This window comes from Alexandromys fortis, unplaced genomic scaffold (genome assembly GCF_014885135.2).
Source record: "Alexandromys fortis isolate MF-2015 unplaced genomic scaffold, M_Fortis_MF-2015_v1.1 scaffold_21, whole genome shotgun sequence".
NCBI lineage: Eukaryota > Metazoa > Chordata > Mammalia > Rodentia > Cricetidae > Alexandromys > Alexandromys fortis.
Genome location: NW_026067905.1, coordinates 11,645,794 through 11,667,286, shown reverse-complemented (window position 1 = coordinate 11,667,286; position 21,493 = coordinate 11,645,794). Strand labels below are relative to the sequence as shown.

Sequence of the window (21,493 nt, the reverse complement as noted above, 5' to 3'; positions counted from 1 at the left end):
CCTGCTAGTGGACTGAAACCTGAACCGCAGGGGCTCTGTATTTATTTATTTATTTATTTATTTATTTATTTATTTATTTATTATGTATACAATATTCTATCTGTGTGTATGCCTGCTGGCCAGAAGAGGGCACCAGACCCCATTACAGATGGTTGTGAGCCACCATGTGGTTGCTGGGAATTGAACTCAGGACCTTTGGAAGAGCAGGCAAATGCTCTTAACCTCTGAGCCATCTCTCCAGCCCCGGGGCTCTGTTTTTTTCACTTACTTTGTAATTACTTGTTCAATACCCATCTTTGCCACAGAGCACAGATTCCTTGACGGCAGGGGCTGTGTGCTATTTGAGCCTGTCTAGCTATGGAATCAAGCTATTGTAGGTCATGTATCCGTTGGGTGGCTTACTGAGGACAGGACCCTGGAGTTCAGATGCTGGCTATGAGTAAATTGTACATCTTTTTTCTCTGTCATCATTTACAACGGGGCAGTAATATATTCTATGTGCTACACTGGTTGTGAGAATTAATCCAGACAATACACACGGAAAAAACACGATGAATTTAGTAACTTTTGAATGCCCATGATAGCATTCTTACAAAATACAGAGTTGAGCTTTCCTTGTTCCCATGAAGGATAACTTTTGCATTGATATCTCAGAAGGCAGGATTAGAACCATAGTCTTCAGGTTTTGAATTTAAAGTGGAACAGAACTGTTTACTCTATGTTGATGTTTGTGCTGTGAGGGGTGGATTACATATCCATCCATAATCTGTCTAGAGAATAGCTCTGCGGAGGTATGCAGTCTGATGAAGCTGGCTGCCTATGCATCCTGACCTAACATAGCACTCAAACCTCACAGGTCTGAAATAAATAGAATTCAATTTTCTTGTATCTGTGTTTGTAACTTGTTTTTTGACTGAGTATGTGGTCAGTTTTAGAGAAAGTTCCATGAGGTGCTGAGAAGAAGGTCTATTCTTTTGTGTTTGGGTGAAGTGTTCTGTAGCTATCTGTTAGGTCCATTTGATTCATAGCATCTGTTAGCTCTATTACTTCTCTGTTTAGTTTTTGTCTGGATGACTTGGCCATTGGTGAGAGTGGGATTTGAAGTCTCCCACAATTAATGTATGAGGTTTGATGTGTGACTTAAGCTTTAGTAATATTTCTTTTTTTTTAATATTTATTTATTTATTATGCCTACAATATTCTGTCTGTGTGTATGTCTGCTGGCCAGAAGAGGGCACCAGACATCATTACAGATGGTTGTGAGCCACCATGTGGTTGCCGGGAATTGAACTCAGGACCTTTGGAAGAGCAGGAAATGCTCTTAACCACTGAGCCATCTCTCCAGCCCCAGTAATATTTCTTTTACAAATGTGAGTACCCTTGGTTTGGAGCATAGATATTAAGAATTCAGTGTCATCTTGGAGGATTTTTTTCCTTTAATGAGTATGAAGTGTCTTTCTCCATCCCATTTGATTAAATTTTTTTTTTTCGAGACAGGGTTTCTCTGTACCTTTGGAGCCTGTCCTGGCACTAGCTCTTGTAGACCAGGCTGGCCCCGAACTCACAGAGATCCACCTGCCTCTGCCTCCCTGTGCTGGGATTAAAGGCGTGCATCACCACTGCCCGGCTAGTTTTGAAGTCTATTTTGTTAGGTATTAAAATAGCTATACCATCTTGATTCTTAGGTCCATTTGCTTGGAAAATCTTTTCCTGATTTTTTACACTAAGATAATTGTAACGGCGTAAGCGAATGCAGACAGATTGTCAAAATATAGNAGTAATATTTCTTTTTTTTTAATATTTATTTATTTATTATGCCTACAATATTCTGTCTGTGTGTATGTCTGCTGGCCAGAAGAGGGCACCAGACATCATTACAGATGGTTGTGAGCCACCATGTGGTTGCCGGGAATTGAACTCAGGACCTTTGGAAGAGCAGGAAATGCTCTTAACCACTGAGCCATCTCTCCAGCCCCAGTAATATTTCTTTTACAAATGTGAGTACCCTTGGTTTGGAGCATAGATATTAAGAATTCAGTGTCATCTTGGAGGATTTTTTTCCTTTAATGAGTATGAAGTGTCTTTCTCCATCCCATTTGATTAAATTTTTTTTTTTCGAGACAGGGTTTCTCTGTACCTTTGGAGCCTGTCCTGGCACTAGCTCTTGTAGACCAGGCTGGCCCCGAACTCACAGAGATCCACCTGCCTCTGCCTCCCTGTGCTGGGATTAAAGGCGTGCATCACCACTGCCCGGCTAGTTTTGAAGTCTATTTTGTTAGGTATTAAAATAGCTATACCATCTTGATTCTTAGGTCCATTTGCTTGGAAAATCTTTTCCTGATTTTTTACACTAAGATAATTGTAACGGCGTAAGCGAATGCAGACAGATTGTCAAAATATAGACAGCTTTAATGGAGGAATAGACTTACAGAACCACTGTTCCCGCGGAGACCAGGAAAGCAGAAGAGAGCGCTGGGAGCATGCTCACCAATTTTATAGGAGAACTTTAGCCTGAGGCGAACACGCCCCCTAAGGGGTGGGACTTATCCCTACAGATAATGTCTGTTTTTGATATTGAGGTATGTTTCTTGTATGCTGCAGAAGGATGGGTCCTTTTTTTTTTTAACTGTTAAATTATTTACTTATTTATCTATCTATTTATTTATTTATTCTGGTTTTTTGAAGCAGGGTTTCTCTGTAGCTTTGGAGCCTGCCCTGGAACTAGTTCTTGTAGACCAGGCTGGCCTCAGATTCACAGAGCTCCACCTACCTCTGCCTCCCAAGTGCTGGGATTAAAGGTGTGTGCCACCACTGCCCAGCTAGCTTGTGTCTTTTTATTGGAGAATTGAATCTATTGATATTGACAGCTACTAATGATCAATGATTGTTAATTCTTGTTATTTTGTTGTTATTTTTGGTAGTGTGTGTGTGTGTGTGTGTGTGTGTGTGTATGTGTGTGTATGTGTTTCTCTTCTTTGGGTTTTGCCGATATGAGTTCACTTCCTTGGGTTGGAGTTTTCCTTTTAGTACCTTCTGTATATTTGTGAATAGATATTGTTTAAATTTGACTTTTTCATGAAATATCTTGTTTTGTCCATTTATGGTGATTGAAAGTTTTGCTGGGTAAAGTAGTCTAGGCTGGCATTTGTGGTCTCTTACAGTCTGCAAGTCCAGCCCTTTCTGGCTTCTAGAGTGTCTATTGGGAAGTCAGGTATAATTATAATAGGTCTGCCTTTATATGTTACTTGACCTTTTTCTCTTGCAGCTTTTAATATTCTTTCTTTGTTCTGCATGTTTAGTGTTTTGGTTATTATGTAGTGTGGGGACGTTCTTTTTTTGATTCAATGTATTTGCTGTTCTGTAAGTTTCTTGTATTTTTATAGGCATGTCCTTCTTTGAGTTAGAAAAAAATTTCTTCTATGATTTTGTTAAATATATTTTCTGGGTTTTTGAGATGGGATTCTTCTCCTTCTTCTATTCCTTTTTCCCCCTTAGGTTTGGTCTTCTTATAATGTCCCAGATTTCCTAGATGTTTGTGTTAGGAGTTTTTTAGATTTAACATTTTTTTTTTGATGAGTCTATTTCTTCTATTGTTTCTTCAATGCCTGAGATTCTCTCTTCCATTGTTGAAATAAGAGCGGCGGGGCTGCGTCCCCAGCACCCCGGCCGCTTGGCTAGCTTATGCCCGAAATAACAACACACAAACTGTATTCATTTAAAGACTATTTGGCCCATTTCTATCTAGCCTTTTCTCGGCTAACTCTCGCACCTGGACTAGCCCATTTCTAATAATGTGTGTAAGCACCTCAAGGTGCGCTTACCGGGAAGATTCTAGCCTACGTCCATCCTGGGTCGGAGCTGCCTGGGAGAGTGAAGCAGGGCCTCTGCTCCAGAGAGCAGAGCTGTCGGGTCTCTCCGGGAGCAGAGCAGAGTCTGAGCTCACTTCCTCTTCCTCCCAGCATCCTATTCTGTTTACTCCACCCACCTATGTTCTAAGCTATGAGGCCAAGCAGTGTGTTTATTACTTAACCAATGAAATCAACAGATTGATATATGACACTCCCACATCATTCCATCTCTTGTATTCTGTTGGTGATGCTTGCATCTGTAGTTCCTGTTCATTTACCCAGATTTTCCATTTCAGAATTCCCTCAGTTTGTGTTTTCTTCCTTTCCTTCCCTTTCCTTCCCTTTCCTTCCCTTTCCTTCCCTTCCCTTCCCTTCCCTTCCCTTCCCTTCCCTTCCCTTCCCTTCCCTTCCCTTCCTTTCTCTTCCCTACCCCTACCCCTTCCCCTTCCCCTTCCCCTTCCTTCCTTCCTTCCTTCCTTCCTTCCTTCCTTCCTTCATTCCTTCATTCCTTCATTCCTTTCTTTCTTTTAGTTTTTTGAGACAGGGGTTTCTCTGTGTAACAGTCCCGACTGTCCTGGAACTCACTTGTAGACTAGGCTGATCTTGAACTCACTGAGTTCTGCCTGCCTCTGTCTCCCAAGTGCTGGGATTAGAGGTGTGCACCACCTTTGCCCGGAAGATTGTGTTTTCTTTATTGCTTCTATTTCAAGTTTCAGTCTTGAATTGCTTCCTTCACCTGTTTGGTTTTTTTTTTTTTTTTCTTAGCTTTCTTGGCATTCTTTAAGGAATTTGTTGATTTTCAGCAATTTTTTGTTTGTCTCCTTGATTTCTTTATGGGATTTCCCCCCCCCCCCATTTCCTCTTAAGGATCTCTATCATTTTCATAAAGTTGTTTGTAAGGTTGTTTTCTTGTGTTCAGCTGCCTTGGAATATTCAGGTCTTGTTATAGGATAACTGGGCTCTGGTGTTGCCATATTTCTGGCTGTTGTTGATTGTATTCCTCCTCTGGTGTTTAGGCATTGAGGTTCTGGATGATTGTAGGTCTAGGTGCTGAATTCTCAGTTTGTCTTTGGTGGATGGTGTTTTGTTCCTTGGATTCTGTTTCCTCTTTGGTCTTCTGATCTTTGTGGCCTAGATTTCTGGCTGTCATGACTACTAGGGAGTCTCTGTCCAAGTTAGGGGCTGACCCTCTCTTCCAGCTAGCTTGATCTTTTGTGCAACAGGACATCTCTGTTCTGACTGGTGTGGTCTTCATCTGGGCAGTAGAAGGAAGTCCGCTGGGATTGGAGATAAGGCCTGGCAGGGGGTGGGTGATGAGCTGGAAGGGCCTGGGCTGCGGAGCTGGTCTTTGGGAATAGAGTCCAGGGAGTTGGAACACTTGAATTAATTAGAATTAATGTTTAGAAATTGTTTGCTTCCAGGTTCCTCTGAACAGGTGGAATAGTCTTATAAACACAACTATAAACACTATAGTAATTATTCCATTGGTCCAGACCCAGTCTGTGGAGAATTTCATATCTGCTATTCTTACCTGTACCACCCTCCACCCCACCCAGGCTCTGGCCACTTGCTTTTTGTCACATTTCTCTGGGGATGCTCTTCCAGTGGGCCTGCAGTCCTGCAGCCTAGATGGCTATCCTAGGATGCTTCTCCTCACTCCACTGACAATCTCTTGTTCCCCAGTATGAGGCGGATCTTAGTGCCAAGGCCTCCCTGGGCTCCTCAGGCTGGAGCTGCATCCGTGGAGCAGAGGCTTGAGCTAATGGACTCACAGGAGCCTCTCTTCCTAGGAACAGCATGAGGGCTGGGTGAAGCAGTGAGAGTGTACTGTATTGGGCAAGCTTTGAGGAAGGGAAGACAGGAGGTAAATTGCTTTATTTTCGTCCCACTGACTGTTTTACACACATGGCTTCTCCAGAGAGGTCCCATATGAGCAGGCGCTCTGTGTACCTTGGAAGAGACAATCAGTTGAGGATCTGTAACACACCACCATGCTGTTTCCATTCTCCTTTGACTCAGTTTCTCTTACCCTTGTTGCCCTGGAATTGCAACCCTCAGTGAAAACACTAGTGTGTGTGTGGTTTGTTCATTTGTTTGTTACCCTTAAAGACTTATTTTTGACTGGACTCAGATTATAAGTAGAAGCTCTCAGCAAGGACAGCCTACGTCTCTTGGCAATCTGTTCCTGGAATTTTTCTTTGGCTTCTTTCATTCGCTTGGCTAAAAGTTTAGCACATTCTGTAGCCTCCTCCTCGTTTTTCTTAGCATGTTGTTTCTTAGAGCACTTGTGTTGCAGGATACGGGGAGTAACAGGATGCTGAATCTTGGGGGTTTTGGTTCCGGGCTTCTCACCTTCTTTGTTTCAGGGCTTTCCGACAACATATTGGTAGACATAGAGAGACTGAAAAGCTTTTGCATTCTGCTAGCTCTTTTTGGCCCCAACCCCCAAGGCACAGTAGTTTCTTCTGTCTGTCCAGGAATATCCTTCTCTCCCCTTTTTACAATAACCAAGTTGAGAACACTCAGCTTGGCACCCACAATGTGCCCCTAAGCAGACTTGTGCTTCCTCTCTCCGGTTCTCTTTGGTCTGTCACAAGAATGCCCCTTGCTCATCGGCAGGCACACTCTGATGCCCCTTGCTCACCAGTCATGGGTCAAGACACCTTGCCTTCCGGGAACACCTTGTCTGCCATTCCCATCATGGATTTGGACACATAACCTGCCTTCCCCTCTTCACCTAGAGCACCAGCAGCTGCTTCTGTGGCCCTGCTTCTCATAGAAAGTAGGAAGTTTGCGTTCATTGTCCATTTCAATGAGTTTCTGACAGCTGGTGCCTGGGAAAGAGATGTTCAGCTTCATCTTGACACAGTTAGCTGCCTAGAAGGTGCCACAGGAAGGAACATTTTCTTTTTTCTTAATAATGTTCTTATTTATTCTTTGAGAATTTCATAGTTATACTTTGATTATATTCATCCCCCTTTCCAGCTCCTCCCAGATCTTCCCCCACCTTCTCACCCACCCAACATCGTATCATTCATATTCTCTACCCCCTGATCCTTTAAAACCCATTAAGTCTAGTCTATCAGTAAGTCACTTGGCTGACTTGTCTTGAAAGTGGGGCTTACCTTTTAGTGCAGACAATATACCCCGTGCCACTCCACTGAAGAAAATGACTTTCCTCTCCCAGCAGCAATACAATGCCAATAACTTCTCAGCCAGTGTAACGTTGAACTCTTAAGTTGAAGAGACATTCCTGCCACAGTCTCCCTAGCAGCTGGGATTATAGGTGCATGTCACTGTACCCAGACAGCTCTCTGAGTTTGATGAACAAATACAGTATATAATCAACCCCCCAAAAAAATCAAGATATAGCCTATTTCCATCATCTTAGGTTTCCTTATGCCCCTTTGAGTCTATCTTCCGTTTCTATCCCATAGCTCCTAGCAATCATTAATCTGTTTTTTCTCCCTATAATTTGGGTTTTTCCAGAATACCATATAAATGGATTTATATAGTTCATAGCTTTTGATTTTGGCGCTTTTTTTGTTGATTTATGTATTTACTTTTACTTTTAAATTTATTTATGTTTTATGTGCATGGGTGTTTTAACTGCATGTATGTCTGTGTATCATCTGGTGCCCACAGAGGCTAGAAGAAGGTGTCGGATCCCCTGTGACTAGAGTCACAGATGGTTGTGGGGTGTCATATGTGGGTGCTGGGCACTGAACCCACACCATCTGGAAGAGCAGCCAGTGCTCTTAACTGCTGAGCCATCTCTTCAGCCCCAGGAATTTGGATGCTTTAACTTTTCATATGTCTTCAGAAGTTAATACAGGCTGCTGAATGCATCAGTAATTTATTCCCTTTTTTTTGTGAAGTGGTATTGTTTTCTGTTTTTAAATGGAAACTTTATTATAATGAGGCTGGGTGGTGTTTCGCTGGATGGAAAATGGATCTAGCACAGCTTGTTTATCCAGTTGCCTATCAAAGGCATGTGATTGTTTTCTGGTTTGACTAATATCCATGTGCTTTTTTTTTTTGTAGAAATATGACTTTATTTTAGGCTCAAGATTTCTAGGATATATGCTAAATGTACATTTAATGTTAAAAATTATAGAGATACTTAAATGGCTTTACTATTTCCCCTCATCTCCTATAGTACCTAAATAATGTTATTAGGAAGAATGAGGGAGGGCCAAGACTTGATTTCAGTTGCTTCTAAATGGTTTGTTTAAAGGAAACCTATGCAAAGGAGAGGCTGTTGATGGCAGTAAGAAAAGGGCAGGCTGGCAACCCCAGGAGCTCTTCACTTTGTCTCCGTCACTCAGAAACAGTTCTGACTCAGCCTCCACATCCCATGGGGTTTGAAGACAGCACCGCCTTATGCCATTCCTATGACAGCCCATGGCAAATAGGCTTCCTATGAGCAGGGCACTCTGGACCAGAAACCAGGGTAGCTATGTGGATTGGAAGTTAGGCTGTCTGAGTTAACATTTTGGGATTTTGCTTCTACCTAGTTTCTAAAACTGTATTTAACTTTTAAGCCAACTGTCAACTGTTTTTCAGAGTGGCTGAACCATTTTGCATTCCCTACCAATAATGCCTGAGAGTTGGAGTGGTTTTGTATCTGTTGGCACTTAATATTATTAGTTGTTTAATTTTAGCCACTTTAGTAGATGTATAAAGTTACCTTCTTATGAGTATAACTTATATTCCCCTAATGAGCAGAGATCTTGGGTACTTTTCATGAGTTTTTATGCTGTCTGCATCTCTGCATCTTTTTTCTGAGGAAATGGAATGATTGACTTGTGTGTGTGTGTGATACTGTGGGACTTGAACCTGGGACTTCTCACATGCTAGGAAAAGCCCCCTTCCACTGAGCTGTCCCTCCATCATTGACTGACTTTAAAAAGAGGGTTCAGAGCATTCTGTATCAGAATAAGGACATGACGAATGTAATTCAGCAGTGCCTTTTAATAGAAAAGCCCACTCAGTCTCAGGTACATTCACTCATTTATTCATGGACCTGTTTCGTTCATCATTCACTGAGAACATTCTGTATGACAGTCCATAAAAATGTGGGACTTAGTCCTGCCCTTGAGTTTATTTTTCAGTTGGAAAGCCTGGGCAGAGTGCTGATAGGGAAGAGCCAAGTTCTAATGGGAGGCATGAATCAGCATGATGTATTTGGGGACTGTAAGTACTCTGATTATTCCTACTTGATGAGCTAATTACAAATTCCAAAAGCAGAACCTTCACCTTAAAACAAAAGTATTATCCTTCCCTTCCTCAAATTCCAGGTTGCGTGTCTCACCAGACGCATTTAATTATGGCTTCAGCCCCCTCAGGGCAGAAAACAAGTGTGCTGGGTACAGCTTGTGTCGGCTCTAGTGCCTTGTGGCTCCCTGTCTGTATAGCGTGTAGGATGCAGGGCAGTGTCCTCAGACCCCTGTTAGCAGCTCTCAAAGGATGCGTTGGAAGCTTTGCATTTTGCCTCGCAGGCTGTCACTCAGATCTTTATTGCCTTCACTTAACTTTGGGCCCCAGACTCTATTTTTTTCTCTATTTCCCAGTCCTGAATGGACACCACTGGGAACAAGCAGACAGGGTTGAGTTGCTTTTAGAAGCAATTACAGTAATAACAGAAGTGGCAGCTGGGCCTGGAAAGCTGATGGGACATCTAAAATACAGTCAGATAAATGGGATTAAGCTTTCCACATAGTCTTACCTCTTTGCAAGCCAGGTAAATATGGGATTCATTTTTGCAAAAGGTTTATATGCAAAACGGTTAAAGTGAAACTGGGTAGAAACAAGACTGAGCACTGGCAGTCATAGCTCCCTTTCACGTTAGCATTCATTTGCAGAGGAGTCCTCATCACCAGGAGGCTGGGAGATGAAGCACCACTCTCAAACAATACCTATTTTCTCAGCATTTCCTATTGTGAGGCTGGGACAAACCTTGGGGGAATGAACAGTTCCTATCTGACAGGGAGAGTCGAGCAGCGGTGAGTCACCTGAAGACAGCGACGGGCATGAGTGTTCCTAACATCTGTCTTAGACATCATCCACCTCCTCCCAGTGAGTCTGTTTGCACTGTGGAAAGGTCTCCTAAGGCGCAGAGCCCTGCAATGCAGATGTTTTTTGAAAATAGATTTCATGCTGCACAGAGAGTGTCATGATTGATTGATTTCTCTGCTTTTTTTTTTTTTTTTTATTTTTCGAGACAGGGTTTCTCCGTAGCTTTTGGTTCCTGTCCTGGAACTAGCTCTTGTAGACCAGGCTGGCCTCGAACTCACAGAGATCCGCCTGCCTCTGCCTCCCGAGTGCTGGGATTAAAGGTGTGCGCCACCACCGCCCGGCTTCTATGCTTATTTCCAAGCTCTTTATTTTGTGTGTGCTTTCTTTGGGACAATCTCAAATGGAAAGGGTTGGTTAACCAGCAATCTCTTCTTAACACGTGTTAACAAATACATGGGCTATGCAAGGCCAGCCTTTGCTGTTGTGTTTGTATACTTGTAAATGCTTGCCTTTTCTTATGCCATTGACTGTCACCCCCACTGTCCGTCCTCACTCTTTTCTTCCTTCCAAGCACATCTCTGCAGCATGTTTGATGCATTTCTGTGGGTTTGTATTTCCTTGTGAAGCGCATGAACATATTTGTGTGTGTTTTTTTAAATTAATTACATGCATTTCTTTATTTGACATCCCAGATATTTTACGTTAAATTTAAATTGCATAACTGGTGGTGTGCTTCTGATCTGGGCCTGCTTCTCACCTTCAGACACCGTGCTGTGTGAAGACCGGGTGCTGCTGTTTCTGTGCTTACTCCATTGCCTCCCAGAACCGGGCAGTGGTACATGGCATGCACCCACCATGGTTTGCAAATGCGCTCATGATAAACCTCGGGGTTGATTTCATGGCACTGAAGTGTTACCATAATAAACAGTCTCTTAGGTCTAAGCTCTTAAGTTTTGCTAGGAGCAGGACTGTTGGGTTGTGGTAATACACATACTCGTTCTGATTGCCAGTCCACTCTGGAGAAGGGCCCAGCCAGGTTTTTGTCGCTACCAGCAATGTGTGAGAGCTCTTGTTTACTTGTCGTTTTGTTGCTATATGGCAATGTCCATCTTTCTGGTATTTAACCAAATAATAAGGCAGAAAGAGGTGTCTTGTATTTTAAAGGGAGTTTCCTGACTTTAATGAATTTAAGCATCTTTCTGTATATATTTACCAGCTGGCTGGGCTAGGGATGTAGCTCCGTGGTGTATTTCATACAGTGAAGGTCACTCAGTCCTTTACTCTGTGCTCCCTCCCCCTAGGAGAAACACTTCACAAACACGTACACAAAACCCCACTTTCTTTCTGTATTTAGGAGGTATTCTAGTTGTTTGAATTGTATTTAGTCTCTTTTGAGTTTTCTATTTGCCCCCCCATCCCCCCACACTGTGTACAGTTCTTTGTGTGATCTGTGCTTCTCAACTTTGATGTGTTGTAAGTCATCTAGTGTATTAGTTACCTTTATGTTGCTGGGCTAAAACACCACGACCAAAAGGGACTTACGGCAGAGAGAGTTTATTTTAGCTTACGGTGCCTGTGGGAGCATCCATGATGATGGGGGCGGGGGCATGGTAGCCGATGGCTGGAACAGGAAGCTAAGAGAGCACATCTTTAACAGCCAACAAAAACCAGAGAGTGAGCTGCAAGCAGGGCGAGCCCCCTCTCCTCCAGCAAGGCACCACCTCAAAAGGTTCCATAACTTTCCCAAGCATTGACACCAGTTGGGGACCGAGTATTCCAGTATTTGCCAGTATTTCCCATGCAAACCACCACACTGGGGGATCTTTTACGATTAGGTTGGGCTTCTATAAACATGCAGGCAGGTTTCAAGACTGCAGATAGTTGTAGTTCTTGAACTAGTCTTTGAGCAGTTAGATTGCAAAAGTCTCCCAGTCTGTCTATGGCTAACATCTAAGCTTCTCCAACATCAATATTTTGTTTTGTGGTAGTGGTTATTTCAGAGTCCTTCATTATCCCAGGGTTAAAATGGTTTTCTTGTTTATTAATTTTATAGGTTTCAGTTGTTGAGATAGGGCAGCAATTCTCAATCTGTGGGTCGCAACCCCTTGGGGGGTCAAACAGCCATCTCACAGGGGCCCCATATCAAATATCCTGCATGTCAGGTCAGGGATTTACATTACAATTCATAGCAGTAGCAAAATTACAGTTATGAAGTAGCAATGGAATAATTTTATGGTTGGGCATTACCACGTGTGAGGAACTATATTAAAGGTTACAGCATTAGGAAGGTTGAGAACCATTGAGATAGGGGCTTGCAGTGTTGCCCAGGCTAGCCCTGAACAGTTGTGCTCACACCATCTCCCTGCTGTAGCCTCCAGAACAGTTGGGACTGTAGACACAGTATTGAGTCTGTGAGCATGTGACTGTAGACACAGTATTGAGTCTGCACACTTATGGTGTTATGTACCTTAATGACTGACTATATTTGGTTACCTTTGCATTGCTAACTAATTTTTATCTTCCTCTTTGTAGCAAGCAAGTTTTTTCAGCTTTGTCAGTCTTTTTCCATGATTCGGGATGCTACTTTCATCCTTCTTCAGGTTTCAGGATACACAGACCTGCTCTCTGTTTTCTCCTTTCATGGTTCAAATATTTGCTCATGTACTAGCATCATACAGCTCTTGTGTGTATAGCTCTGAAGTATGTTTTAATGTATAGAACAGTAACTTTACACCTCTGTTCTTCCTTTTCATATTTGTTGTCTTATCTGTAAGTAGGACTGAATAGCCATTTGCTTAGATCTTTCTTGTATTTTAGTAGAGCTTAAAGTATTTTCCATAAGATCTTATGAGATATTCTTTATGTTTTTCACAAATATTACTATTTTTGTTACTTTTGAGAACAATATTTTACTTCTGTTACACTTACTCATTGATATTTTCAATGTAGAGACAGTCAATAGGTTTGTTTTTGTTTTTGATTTCTTTGAGACAGGGTTTCTTTGTAGCCTTGGCTGTCCAGGAACTCGCTTTGTAGACCAGGCTGGCCTCAAACTCACAGAGATCACCTGCCTCTCTGCTTCCTGAGTGCTGGGATTAAAGGTGTGCGTCACCACTACCTGATCAGTCAGCAGTTTTTATAAGTTCTTTTTTATTTTCCTTCTTGAATGCCTTTTCTTATTTTTGTTGCTTTGGTTCATTTTCCTATGTAGATTATTATACTGTCTGTAAATCGTTGACAGTTTTGTTCATTCCACTCTTTGCTTTTTAATTTCATTCTTTGTACTCATCATTTATCATAGACTACTTTTAAAGTAGGTTTACATATACGGAAAAATTGGAGAGGAGGTATATAGTTCTAATGCTCCCTCTTCTACAGTCAGAAGTGCCTGCCTTACTCAGCACCTTGCACTGGCGTGGCGTGTTTGTTACAACCGGTGAGCCGACGCCTGCATATGAAGAGTGTTAATCACGGTGGGGAGTGTGCATCAAATCTCCCTCTGTGTGGTACAGCTCTGTGAGCTTTGCTATTATGTAAGCACCATTACATAGCCCACAGAATGGCTTCCCTAAACCATCCTCCAGGCTCTACATCTTCATACTCAGCCCCTTACACCGTATCTTTGGCAGTCACTGACCTTTCTGGTGTTTCTGTTGGTCTTTTCAGAATGCCATGTGGTTGGCATCATCTTCTGGCTGTTCTTCTTTCATTAGCAGTGTTCACTTGATGCTCTTCCATGACTTTCTGTGGCTTGCTAGTTCATTTTCTTCTAGTTTCTTTTCTTTCTTTTTTGAGACAGTTTTTTTTTTTTTTGGTTGTTGTTGTTACTGTTTTTGTTTTATCTTGCTATGTAGCCCCGGTGTTGGAACTCACTCCATAGATCAGGCTGGCCTTGATCTTGGAAATTCCCCTTCCAAGTGCTGAGGTTAACGTTGTGCACCACCACACCCAACTCGGTTCATTTTCTTTTTTTTTTTTTTTGCCACTGAATGATACTTCATTGCATGAATGTACCAGTTTGCTTATCCAATTGCCTATTGAAGGGCACTTGCTCTTAGGTTTGCCCAGCTGTGGATGAGGTTGTTAATGACTTTCATGTATGTGTTTTCATTTTGACATAGCTTCCGGTTTATGTGAGTGAAGACTCAAGAATGTGGTTGCTGGGTTGTAGAGCAAGTGCATGTTTAGACAGGTGGGGAACTGTCACACTGCCTTCCACAGACTCTGTCACCTTGTGTGCTCACCAAAGCGAGGGAGAGATCCCACTGCTCTGCTTTCTCACCACTGTTGGTACCAGTGCCACGGCTCTTAGCTGTCCTCATAGGTGTCTAGTGGGTCTCCACTGTTTTACTCTGTCTACTGAGTGTCTTCTTCTGTGCTTATTTGATTCCTGGGTGCTTCTTTGATAAGATGTCTGTTCAGACCTTTAGTTCATTTTTTATTTGGGTGTTTCCTTATTACTGAGCATTAAGCATTTTTCTCTCTCTAATGTCTGTCTGTCTGTCTGTCTATCTATCTATCTATCTATCTATCTATCTATCTATCTATCTATCTATCTATCCATGTATCTCTCTATCCCCTTTGTTAGGTACGTGTTTTGCAATGATTTTCTTCAAGGCTTTGTATGCCTTATCTTTTCAACTTTCTTTTTTGTGTTTATGTGCATGCATATATGTAGGTGTATGCACATGTATGTGCATGCATGTGGAGATAAGAGGTGGATGCCAGGTGACTTCTTATGTCACTCTCTACCTTGGCTTTTTAGACAGAGTCTCACTGGAACATGGAGCTCACTGATGTGGCTAGACTGATTGCCAGTGAGTGCTGGGATCTTCCTGTCTCTGCCTCCCTAGCTGGGGTCACAGGAACACATGAAACTTTTTATGTGGGATCAGGGAGTCTAACTCAGGTTCACATGCTTTATTGACTGAACTCTCTCTGTGGTCCCACATACTTTAACTGAAAAAGTTATTATTTTTAAGTGTGTGGGTGCCTGTATCACAGTGGACATGTGGAGGTCAGAGGACAACTTTGTGGAGTCCATTCTCTCTACTTTTATGTGGGTCCTGGGGATCAAACCCACGTCACCAGGCTTGCATAAGGACCCTTACCTGTGGGGTCATCTTGCCAGCCTCAGCATTCTTAATTTTAATGAAGTTTATTTATTAATAATTCCCTCATGGATGGTGCTTTTGGTGCTGTATCCAAAAATCCACTGTGAAATCCAAACTGAACTAGATTGTTTCCAGTGTTATAGTTTGCATTTTACATTTAGATTTATGAGCTGGCTTGAGGTAATTTTTGTGAATGCCTATGTCACTTTTGGTTTCTAAATGTGGGTCTCCAGCTTCCTCAGGACTGTCTGTTGAAAGCATTCTGTTTGCTCCATTGAGTTGCTTTACTCCTGTTAAAGACCAGTTGACTCAGTGTGGTTCTGTTTGGGGCCTTTATTCCATTCCATCCATCCGTTTCCTGCCGGTATCGCATTGCTTTCATTACTATGACTGCTTATACTTTGCCTTATAACCTTGTATTTCTGAAAATAGGATTTGTGATATGTCATAATTTTAGTTATAGAGGAACTGGTTACTTTTAATAAAACAACAATATTTTTAGAAATTAAAGTATTGATTCTTCTTCCAGTAGAATAAGGACTTGCCAGTGAAACTTTCTGCCTGCTGGCACTTATGTATCTGATAACACTGAAAATCATAAGCTTAGATGGGGAGGAGTTCTGTGGATCGGTTATTCTTAAATATTATTGTATTCCTTTGCATTTGTGGTGACTTAGTGTTGCATAATTGTATAAAGTTCATAGATATACAGCTTAATACTCTGATATTATTTCAATAGTAATATTTTAATAATTGGCCGTCTGACGGATATTCGCTGAAATATGCGTAAGTCTGACTGCATTCTGTTCCTTTCAGGTCAACGAGGCCTTCCTTCATGTGATACAACGCAGATCCACAGGCAAGGTGCTCCTGTCCCTGAAGTAAATCCTCACCCAGGCAGCAGACTCAGGATCTGATCTCCCCCTGCATTGTAAAGACCACTGTCTTCCTGACTGACCCAGGTGCCACATCTTGGTGACAGTTCCCTTTGTCTCTGCTTTCTTGTTGCTCATAATCTGCGTGATCACAGAGGTTCTTGCCCAAACTCTGTTCTTTCTGAGAGCAAAAGGTATGATTAGTAATTCTACAAGGTGAACATGTCTCAGGAAAGCCGGGCGGGAGGTATGCTCACCTAAATCAGTGTTTCAGCCACCAAGTCTGTTGTCTCCCTCCCCTCCCCCCAGTTGTCCCTGGGCCTCCACACCTCCTTTTCTATTCTGATTATGTCTTCTCTCTGATTGGCCTCTCCTATGGCTAAACTCTCCCATTCCATCTTTAACTGTGTTTCACATTGTCGCCATGGGGTCTCCCTGAATCAGCTCTGACTGTGTCTCGTCTCAGTGTCTCAGCATTTTCTACACTGTGGAACTCAGACTCCTTGAGCAGACACTGCATTGTGACTCACTTGTCCCTTCCCACTCTTCCAGAATCATCTCCACAATCCCCCAGTGCCCAAGTGTGCCTCTGCTGATCCCTGCCCTGTGCTCCGTTCCTGTGCTTTCCTCTCCTCCACCTCTAAGGCCTTTCTGATCTGCAGGCCTGGCCTTTTCCATTTGCCTGCATTCTCAGGAATGTTGCTCTCGGATTTGCCACTCCCCTTGAATCACGGGGACACATGTATAGTGGAAGGAATACAGGCTTCTGAATCTAAGATGTGGGTTTGAATCCCACCCTCCCTGCTGTAGGATGGTGACTCAAGTGATTGGCATTTTGCTTTTCTTGCTGTAAACCAGTGGTTCTCAACCTGTGGGTTGTGACCCCCTGGGGGTTGACTGACCCTTTCATAGGGGTCATGTATCAGCTATTCTGCATGTCAGATATTTACATTATGATTCATTACAGCAGTAAATTTATAGTCATGAAGTAGGAAAGAAAATAATTTTCTAGTTGGGGGTCACCACACCATGAGGAAGTGTATTAAAGTGTTGCAGCATTAGGAAGGCCGAGAACCACTGCTGCAAATTGACTGTCACAATATCTTTCAGAGTTTCTGTGCCAGCCAGTACATGAGGTAATTGGGTAAAGCACATAGCAATAGTAATCTGTTAGTGAATGCTGGTTCCTTCCACTTTCTCTTCTTTCCAGACAAGTTACAAGTTCTTGAGATACAAGTTCTTGAGAGTATCATGTCTGAATCCCCTATTGGCTTCCTATACCTTCTACCATTTAACTTATCTAGAGTCTTAAACTGCGGGATTATATTAAGAATATGTTGCCCTGAAAACAACCCAAATACCTCTTAACAGGTGAATGTGTACATATGCGTACTAGTATATTTATATATATATATATATAGCACATATATAATATACATCATAATGCATATGTATTGTATAACTGTGCATACATTGGGACTGTCAAATTCAACAAGACATAAAGTAGGTGGTCATCAGGAGCCCTCTTGAAATAGATCCTGGTAAACCTGACCCCCCTTTCAGGGGGAATTAGGAAGTTACTTAAGGCCTGAGGAGTTTCAGGTTGCGAAAATGAACCAAAATCTACGGAAATGCACGATAGTGGTGACCATCCTAATGAACCACCGGAGTGTACACTTCCAATTGTTTTACAAATGGTTGAAATGGTAAATGTTGGGCATGTTTTGCCACAAATAAATCTGTTTTAAAAAAAGATGTGTTACTATTACTTCTAAGTAAACTGATAGATTCAAGGGGAGAGAGCAGTGTGTGTTGTGCTGAACTCAGTGGGTGGGAGCTGCTGCCCTGTCTTCATCCTGCGTGTTGGGGGAGACCTACACTGCCATTAGGTGCCGGACATTCTGCAGACAATTCTTGACCTACAATGATTTGATTTGTGATTTCCCCACTATATACTTATATTCTTTTTCAAAATGCTTGTGAAGATAATGTTTTGCATGTGTATGTATGTATGTGTGTGTGTGATGTTTGCGTTTGTATTTACATGTGCATGGGAACACATGTTCGGGTGCACATAGAGTGTATGTTGTGAGTATGGAAGACATTGAGACGGTCAAAGTCATATGTCTTCTTCAGTCTCTCTCTATTTCCTACATTGAGGCAGGGTCTCTCACTCACTGAAACTGGAATGTTAGCTGTCAAAGCAGTGGGCATTCAGTAGACTCCTCACTTTGAACTTTGACTTTTGGTCCTCTCGTACGCCAGCAGTGCACACTATGTTAGCATACTCTTGCCCTCATACTGGAAAGGGGATGCTGAGTCTCCCAGGCCGTCTCTCTTGTCCTGATGCTAGGCTATGATCATGTGTAGGTCAGAGGTAGTAAATGCATTTCCAATGTATGAGACTTCCAACTTGTAGAGAGTTTATCAAGATATGACTTCCTAGTAGAAGGAGAAGCAGTTATGCTCTGTCTCTTCTGATGCTTGAATGATAATTGTCAGAAAGGGGGGTCTGATGGGATATAAACCGGCACTTGACACACAAGGGTGCATGTGGGGCCTTTTGTGTAGTAATTTGGTTCTGTGCCAAGAAGTATGGTGAGAGGTTTTACTCTCTGGTAACTATCTTAGACCATTTCAAAATAGTCATCTTTGAGGCAAGAAGTATGGCTCAGTGGGCAAAGCCTTTACAGGGTTAGGGTTCAGATCCCTAGAACCATAGAAACCAGTCCTTTGTGGTGGCCCACCTGTCATCTTAGTGCCAGGGAGGCAGAGACCAGTGACAGCGAACGCTCCAGGTTCAGTGAGAGACTCTACCTCAATATATGACGTAGACACAGACTGAGGACACATGGTGTTGACCTGGGGCTTCCATTCTCACAACATAAACTGAATGTGTTCACACACATGTGAATACAGACACCACATACACATATACCACACACACACACACACACACACACATATATATATATATATATGCAAAAATTGTCCTCAAACTAGTTTTTTAAAAAAGAATCTAAGTATGAAATCAAATAAGGATGAACATTTAAAGAAACAATTAAAAATTTAGAAGGAGGTGTGGAGAAAGATGCTGTGGGAATTGGTCACATGCCTGCTGTGGGAAGGGGCTCTGCCATGTGCTGCTGTGTACAGCATATTCTCACCTCCTTGGAGCTTTATGCACTTCTGCTCCTCTGAAGACACAACTTTTTTTTTTTTTAAAAAAACCATTTCCCTAAACTTTATCTTCACAGTAGCTAATTGTATTCTTAAGTGAAAGTTGAGTTTTCCCAAATCTCATAAGACTCAACTTTGAGGGTGTCTTAGAGTTTCTCTTGCTGTGAAGAGAAACCACGACCACAGCAACTCTTATAAAGGAAAACATTGAATTGGGGTGGCTTACAGTTCAGAGGTCCATTATCATCACAGTGGGGCATGGTGACATGCAGGCAGACATGGTATTGAAGAGGTAACCGAGAATTCTATATCGTGCACAGGCAACAGAGAGTGGTCTGTCTCACTGGGTACAGCTTGAGCATAGGACCCTTAAAACCCACCCCCACAGTGACACACTTCCTCCAACAAGGCCACACCTATTCCAGCAAAGCCAGATCTCCTAATACTTCCACTCTCTTGGGGGGTGTGATTTATTGTTAAACCACCACAGAGGGCAGCTTCAGCATTTTCCAAACCCTTTGGCATTGCTGAAGGCATGCTGGATGGTTCCTGGAAGAGAGAAGGAAGGTGACTCAGAACTGGGAAAGAATGTGTCATTCCAAGCGGGAGCTGCCTTTTCCATGGAGCATGGATGGTCACTGGGTGTCACAAGCAGTAAAGATCGAATGTCCCCAGCTCACTAATGTCAAAATGACTTGGATGGGAAGAGGCAGTCATTTAGGAGAATGGATTTCAGATTTAGCAGGTATTGGTGAGAGCCTCTGATGACCTGCTCTCTGCTTGCCTGTCTTCCTGCTTCAGTGAAATGATTTGATTTGAAAGCATCTGACTCATATTTTAGTCATTGTTTGGTGGCTCCACCATCTGAGCCATTAGTAGGAAAAAAGAATCAATATGTCTCCAAGTGACAGTGTTTATTCTATATTCATAGACTTCCTAATTCTTCCTCAGAGGCTGGCTGCTGCAGCAATCACTCCCACGGCCCTGCCTCTCCCTTTGCAGTAATGGCGGACTGGTCTGCTTGCACATGTCTCTCCCGACTAGTGTGAAAGACTCGGGAGGTAGCGCCATGGCAGAGCCATTTTAATTGCTTAGCATTTATCAGGTCTTGGGTTCAGTCCCCAACACTGACCCACACAAAGGGTCAACAACCAAAGTGAGATTTTCTGCTCTCATCCGTGGAATGAAGCCATCTAGCTCTCACCAGTGTGTTTGATGGTGTTCCTTCCTGTGTATATGTGTAAATCTAGAAAGTGATCTTTTCTACCTGTGTTATAATAAAGATGATAAATGTGCTGGTATTTAACAAGTGAAGGGACCAAGAGGTCATCACCGACTCGCCTGGATTTAATAACAATAAGTTGGGGTAGGGGAGTAGGCTGTTCCTTCTTAAGTTTTCCTTCTATGTTTTTATAGGAAAAGCAAACAGAAGTGATTTTTCAAAGTCGTCTTTGTGCTGGACTCTACTCTTACAGTTCTCTTCACCATCGGAGCGTGTTACTATGCTGATGGTCTGCATGGGGCATGCACTGGCTTCTGGAACTCTCTCCACGCTGGGGGATCATGGACAAAGTGCTCAGCACTACACAGGGGAGACTGGCGTGGGCAAAGGCTACAAATCTAGTGGAGGAGATAGTCAAGCCGGGCACAGAAAACAAAACCCAGCCTGGTGTGCTGGCACACACATACTTTTGGAAGGCAAAAACAGGATGATCACACAAAGTTCGAAGCCAGCCTGGTCTACAGAATGAGACTCTGACTCAAGTCAGACAAAACAGTTACATGTTGAAGTCTATAAGAATGAGCGATTGAGAGCAGGGGAAGCAAAAAACAAGGGGGAGGGGCATAAAAGAATTATTCACTAGTAATATCCAAAGTTAACTAGAAACATCCTATAAAAAGCTAGTGAGTGAGCCGGGCGGTGGTGGCGCATGCCTTTAATCCCAGCTCTCGGGAGGCAGAGGCAGGCGGATCTCTGGGAGTTCGAGGCCAGCCTGGTCTACAAGAGCTAGTTCCAGGACCGGCACCAAAGCTACAGAGAAACCCTGTCTCGAACCCCCCCCCCCAAAAAAAAAAACCAAAATGCAAAACCACAACAATGCTGAACCGGAGTCAGGTAAGGTATAATGGGGGCAGGGCTTTGTCTCTGGTGACAGCCTCTTAAGCATCTGCCGAAAGATGGAGGAAAAGGGAATATTCTAGGACCCTGTGGCTGATGAAAACAAAAAGAACTGAAGGTAGGTGAGTGAACCTGGAACTCCAGAAATGTCCATGAGCTTTGTGAGATGGTATTGCAAGTAGGGACCAGGGTACACATTGACTTGATGAAGACAATTTATGAGAATTTTGATTTTACCGTAAGAGTAATGGGATACCACTGAAATGTTTTAGAGGGGATGGGGCAGTGTTGCAATATGGAGCGGCGGGGCTGCGTCCCCAACACCCCGGCCGCTTGGCT

At 42.8% G+C, this 21,493-nt stretch overlaps 1 protein-coding gene and 1 pseudogene across 2 annotated transcripts in view; one reads left to right on the top strand and one right to left on the bottom strand.

The window, feature by feature from the left end:
* LOC126497383 (quinone oxidoreductase-like protein 2) overlaps window positions 1–17,451 on the top strand; it is a 36,749-nt gene extending 19,298 nt beyond the window's left edge. For both annotated transcript variants that reach the window (XM_050135375.1, XM_050135374.1), the window contains one exon: window positions 15,797–17,451. In XM_050135375.1, the coding sequence (XP_049991332.1) occupies window positions 15,797–15,821 (25 nt within the window). In that variant the 3' untranslated portion in view covers window positions 15,822–17,451. The remainder of the gene's footprint in view (window positions 1–15,796) is intronic.
* On the bottom strand, window positions 5,960–6,707 carry LOC126497384 (40S ribosomal protein S6-like; annotated as a pseudogene).
* Window positions 17,452–21,493: the final 4,042 nt, after the last annotated feature.